The following is a 6,000-nucleotide window of genomic DNA, read 5'->3' as shown; positions in this document are numbered from 1 at the left end:
GTTTATCGATCGTTATCGATCCGCGACGGAAGAAGAACACCCCGCGCCCCCGTCCCCCAACCCATTTTGCTGCTATCGCGTGTACTTTTCAGTGAAAACCCCCCAACCCCGACCCCCCCAACCCGCGCTCTCTCGCCCATTCTCCCACGGCGAAACGACCCCTCCCCCCACCCACCCGCCCGTTTGCCCCCCGCCCCTTCGAACATCGAAACAATTAAAAGATTCTCGAGTCTTCTGGTTAATCAATATTCGTTTTACAGTCTTGTCGAAACATGTATCGGACACGTTCCCGCCTAAAGTTAGTTGTGGACGATGGTGTCTCGGACACCTGGAAGTATTATTCTTTTTATTCATTTCCTCATTTTCCCTTATTCGCGTTCGCTAACAGAACCCCAGCTCTCTCCAGTCGAAATACGTAAGCCTAACCTACCGTGTATAGCCTGCGATTTAAGCCGATATCTGTCGCTGCGGAAAGAAGAGCGGCCGCCGCACGGCCGCGGCGGCGACGACGACGCGGGAACGCGGCCGATTTCGATTCGCGCGAACGGACGTTTAAAGCGAGCTTAGCGGCTCGCCGGATTCGTTCGAAATTCGCCGCGTTCCCGCGTGCCGCGGCCGCGATAGCTACGAAGCCAGCAACCGGCGCGCGATCGTCGTCGACGCGCCGCCGACGAATCGGCGCGATTCGATCGGGGATCCGCTCGGGGAACGGTCCTTCCGGAAGCGAAACAGTCGAGCTCTCGGCGAGCGCGGCCTCCTCCCTCGTTAGCGTCTCGCGCCGACGCGGCTCTCGGATCGGCGATTTGAAACCGCGAAGCGGCGACTCGAGGACCACCACCCCTCTCCCCCTCTTCCGAATCACGTCGACGAGAGAGATCGTCGCGTCCGCTATTTGATAGCGTGTGCCGCGCGCTGCGGCCGAGACGGTAACGGGGGAAGCGGCCGTAGGCCCTTGGCTTCGAGCGATTCGTCGAACATTCTACCGTCGAATTGTCTCGTGTGTATCGTAGAAAGACCGAGAGGATTGCGGTATAAAAGTAGACGAAAATAGCTATGCGGCTTGGCCGTCGCAATCGCGTTTCCCCGCGGTCTCCGCGGCGGATAGAGATCGCGAATAGCGACGGGGTTCTCGGGTCGCGTCGGTGGCGCGTCGAGAACGATCGCGCGCTCTCAGAAGTCGGGTGGCGACGAGGATCTCGTGACACGTTCGCGAAGCTCCGGGACACAAGTCCGGGAAGATCGCTTCTCTTCCCTGCTTCCTCCCCCGCAGTCTCTCGCCCGACAACGTTTCTCAAGTCCGTCTCTGAAGACCGAGGCCGAGTCTCTCACTTTGCAGGTCGGTAAAAAATCTCGTCCCGGTCGGAACACCGTCGAACGAGAATGCCGGCCAACGAGATATCGCCGCGCGTCCATCGTCATTTGGAAGCACTGATTCTCGGCGATCGTCGCGGCGACGATCGTCGTGTCCACGGGCGGCCCCTTCGATCATCGTCCACGCTTCCGTTTCACAACCTCGGACCGTGTTCTCCTCCTTCCTCCCGCTCCATCCCTCGGGCCGAATATCAATCCCGCGATCGTGGACAGCATGCGCGCCGGTTTATTCTACCCGCCGCGGTGTGTGCGCCCACCTTCACCCCCCGTTCCGGCCCCCGCCCAAAAGCCCGGCGCGCGGTTCAAGAAGCTAACCGACGCGAGAATGTCCGGTTACTTTGCAAAACTGGTCCCATTGGAAAACCGTCGACGGACCGTTTCCACCGGTCGTGTGTACCTTCCGGGCCGTCGAACCGTCGGACCGATCAACGAACGCGTACGAACGAACCGATCCTTAATAATTAACAATGTAACAACAATTCCGTATCGGCGCGGCATCTCCCGTCGAACGACGAACACAAGGGACGACCAACAAACGCAACAACATCGCCGCGCGCGAACAACGAAAGAAATGTGTATAAACGGAGAGAAGAAGAACACAGGCGCGCGCGAAACTTCCCCCCTCCCCCCCCGTCGGTCCCGTCCCAACCAACCCATCCGCACCGCGCAACCCTTTAAAACGCTTTTCCCTCGAGCGGACATGCTGTCGACGTGTCGGGCCGTTTTTCCTCGTTCCCCGGAGAGAGAGCCCGTGTCCGGTGTCCCTGCCGTCGTCCATTGGCACCGTTTTCTTCCTCTCCTTTGTCTGCCGCCGTGGTTCCCGCCGTTCGCACACGGCCGAAACCCCGTTTACGTCGAAGCTCGTTTTCTCACAGCGTTCCACGGCGCGGCTCGGCGCGAGCCTCGCGCGACGATAACCGGCTCTATTTCTGTTTACGATGGTAGATGCTCTTGTGATTGTTCAGGCTGTTCAGCGTCCTGAACGTCTTGTGGCAGACCACGCACACGGAGCTGTTCAACGGCTGGAAGTGTTGCTGTTCTTTGTGCCGTTTCAGGGTGAGCTTCGTCGAGAGGGTCTTGCCGCAGACGTCGCAGGTGAAGATCCCCTGGGGCAGCAGGCTGCCGTGCAACGGGTGCGACAGTCGCATCGCGAGGATCGCGGACGGTGGATAGACTTTTTGATCGAGCCGATTGTTCGAAACGAATTCTTATCGTGGCGAGCGACGATCATTCGTTACGGGCGCGGTAACGTTAAATAAATATGCGAGTGAAAGGTTAGAGACAGAGAGACAGAGAGACAAAGAGAGAGAGAGAGAGAGAGAAATAAATAAAGAAATATAGAGTGAGCGAGCGAGTGAGAGATGGAAACGGTATAGAAGAGAAAGCAGCGCGAACGAAAAAAGAAAGAGTTAGATGGCAAGATAGTTTTTTAGTAGCAGAAACACAGCGAATTAAATATAAATACGACGTTGAATTATTTAGAGTGACAGTGACAGAGAAAAAGAGAGAGAGAGAGAGGAGAGACCAAGCACCAATATATATATAGATATACATATACATGTATATATATATGTCCGTTATTAAATAATCGACACCCAATTAAAAAGAAAAGATATTTTCCGTTACGAACCAATATTTGTGGCGTAGGAGGAGGCACACGGAGAGCCACGTTTGTGGATGGAACCCCCAGCGCAAGTCCGTGTTCGTGAAGGTAGCGGGTAGGTACACACAGAACAATGACGAACCAGAGCCGAACGTATAGCCGAGCGAGCGGGACCGGGAACAAACAAGAACAAAGATACGACTGCCATTAATATCACTGGACAAGATTAGTATTTACGCTGATGGTGTTCTTCGATACGCAGGGCCAGAGTGAATGGTTGTGGTTGTGGTTGTGGTGGTGGTGGTGGTGGTGGTTGAATAGGGGTGGGGGGTGGTTGTGTTCGTGTGAGAGAAACGGGCTGGTTTTTGGTGAATGTGATATGTATGGTTGGTGAATTACGGAAACTCCTCGTTGACAAGGCACCGGGATTATTGGACGTTCGGATTTTCAGCGAAAGGATTCGACGTGTTCGTCGAGAGGTGGTGTGTGTGTGTGTGTGTATGAATCAAGAGAAGGCTTTGGTTGGTGGGTTGGTTTCTAGGGGGGTGGGGGGCAAAAGGAGACACATGCGTCGTGAGAGGGGCCGCCGATCGCCCGTGGTGGCAGCGTTGTTGTTCTCTGGCTCCTCTCTGAACAACCCCCGAACCACGAGAGAACACTTAGAGGTTGCGGCCGCTCGATTTTTTAGTCTGACTATTAATTGTCGACATTGTCCGAATCTGTTTCACCGGGTTCCGATCGCAGAGAGAAAGGTGGCTCGGGGCTCTGGTTTGTCATTGGCCGTTGGGTTACGCAACGATCGGCGATCGTCGTCGCCGACGGGTTTTCTCACCGCCGGGATTCTCGACGGGCCTCGAGGCGCCGAATTCTTCTAATCCTTCGAAGAGAGAGACGGTCTCGAGGATACGCTAACACGTTCGAGGCGTTTCGCGGGACAGGCTGTCTCTGCTCGAGACACGTTTGCTCCATGCCAGGCGGCATCCGTTCACGCGGCGATCGCCGAGAGCAAACGCGTCGGCCGGCCGAGTGCCGAGCGATCTCGCGCTAAGTAGAACATTCGAAAGTACCAGCGCCTTGGGCCACGATGCTCCATTAACCCCTTAACGCAGTTATTTCTCGTCGCTTGCATCGCTCTGCAGGATCAAGCCGTTTTCTAGATTCGTTCTCTACGCCGAGAGTCGTCGCGCGACGCGATCGTTTAAACGCATTCCCGACCGCTTCGATCAAATGTGAACTTATTAATTGGAATCCGTTTCAAGCGCTGATATTTCTGCCTTCAGAAACCGAGACTATAATTTATGATTCAATTTTCTACGTTAATATCAGTCGTCTATGCACGAATTTTGCAGTTCCGTTGCGGTTCTATTCTTAGCAAACTCGAACGGACGCCTTTAAATTCTAACGGCTTCTTGCCCGTGCAACGAATGCGATAAATAAACAAATGCCGGCATCATCACCTTCGGTTTAACACTAAACCCACCGAAACACTAAAGACGTCCGACACGCGTTGCATCATAGGAATTACAAGACTGAATTTTTTATCCAGACATCTTACCATTTTCATTGCAACGCGAAATTTATTCGATCGTTCCCTTGAAATGCGGTTCTAAGATACCAAAAGTATGAAAGTCAAAAATATATTGCATCGGTCGCATCGACCGCCACGGTAGGTTCAGTGTTATAACCTTGTGACATAACCTTGACATAACACTATGCCGTCCGATGGCACCACGCTGGTGCCATGCAAAAACAATTGTATCTGCTGTACGTCGGTGGTAGCACTTCGGTGCCATTTTAAAAAACTGAAATAACATTTGAACTATATTTCTTGGGTGTTAAAAGGCAGCGAACTAACTACAGCATTGTGCTTGTTTAACTAAGAATTAAGTACGAAAATTCCTGGATAACGTATCTTAATTTTAGGAATTCATATTACCGCCATTTTCGAAATTTTTGTTTTTAAATCCAAAGTATCCAAGCTATTATGCCGGCGTGAAACAAAACAATCATATCTAAGATCTGCGGACGGCATAGTGTTAAAACTGGCTGCGTTGCCGCCAGAAGCGGGGGAGCTCCTTCGTCGTCCGTCGAACACGATCTCCGTCGACGATCGGTAACGTGCTAACACAGATTCCCCGCGCAAGATATCGGCGCTGACACCGCCGGGCACTCGACCAGATTCCGACCAGAAAGCCTCGAGACAGTCGAGAATCGCGTTCTTAACGAGTTACGAGGGAGGCCCTCGAAGCGGAGAGAGGGGCTACAGCGAGATTCCCGGGCAACTGTCTCCCCCCCGATCCCCATCCCGAAAATCCCCAAGGATCCCATCCTCTGTTGGACGCCTGTCTCCGAGAATATCGCAGCAGCTGTCGATAGGCCTGCGAAAAACGGGACGGACGGTCGCCGCGAGATTAGAGTGGTCCCCGAAAGCTGGCCGGAGAGGTCGCGGTAGGCCGTAGGTCCCCTCGCGGGCGGGGAGGGAGGAGCGGCGAAGGTGTTCCGCCGGTGTAACGGCGTATTCCCGACGGTGGCTGACCCTCGGGTTTCGCGGAGCGTGAAACGCGCACCCATTGACTTCGGGGACGTGGCGAGGCGGGACGAGGCCAGTCGAGGCGAGGCGAGGCGAGGCGAGGCGAGGCGAGGTGTATCTCGACCGAGCGTATGCGTGTCACGGGGTCTGGGGCGCGCGTACAACAGAGAGTGCAGTATCACGGGGCCGGAGGTGTATGGGTGGTGTATAAGTGGGTCGACCGGAAGCGCACGCCGGGCAACGAGGTGTCTGCAACGTACGCGAGCCCGTACGGAACGGAACGGAACGGAACGGAACAGAACGAAACGAAACGGAACGGGGCGGAGCGGAATGGAACGCAGAAAAAGAAAATGCAAAAAAAGCGGCGGCGCACGGCGCGACACGGCAGGTTGCGTAATCACCGCAGGCGAAGGTTAACGAGCGGCACACACGGCGCGCCGCGCCGCGTCTCGCCGCGCCGCGGTTCGCACACCTTTCTCGCGCGAGAGAGGTGCTC

At 54.9% G+C, this 6,000-nt stretch overlaps 1 protein-coding gene across 1 annotated transcript in view; it reads right to left on the bottom strand.

Moving 5' to 3' along the window:
- Positions 1–353: 353 nt before the first annotated feature.
- Positions 354–6,000, bottom strand: part of br (broad-complex core protein) — a 62,466-nt gene continuing 56,819 nt past the window's right edge. Inside the window, exon 7 of the mRNA XM_033474393.2 lies at positions 354–2,545. Within this exon, the coding sequence (XP_033330284.1) occupies positions 2,295–2,545 (251 nt within the window). The 3' untranslated portion in view covers positions 354–2,294. The remainder of the gene's footprint in view (positions 2,546–6,000) is intronic.

This window comes from Megalopta genalis, chromosome 4 (genome assembly GCF_051020955.1).
Source record: "Megalopta genalis isolate 19385.01 chromosome 4, iyMegGena1_principal, whole genome shotgun sequence".
Lineage (NCBI taxonomy): Eukaryota > Metazoa > Arthropoda > Insecta > Hymenoptera > Halictidae > Megalopta > Megalopta genalis.
This window is presented reverse-complemented; position numbering and strand designations above follow the sequence as displayed.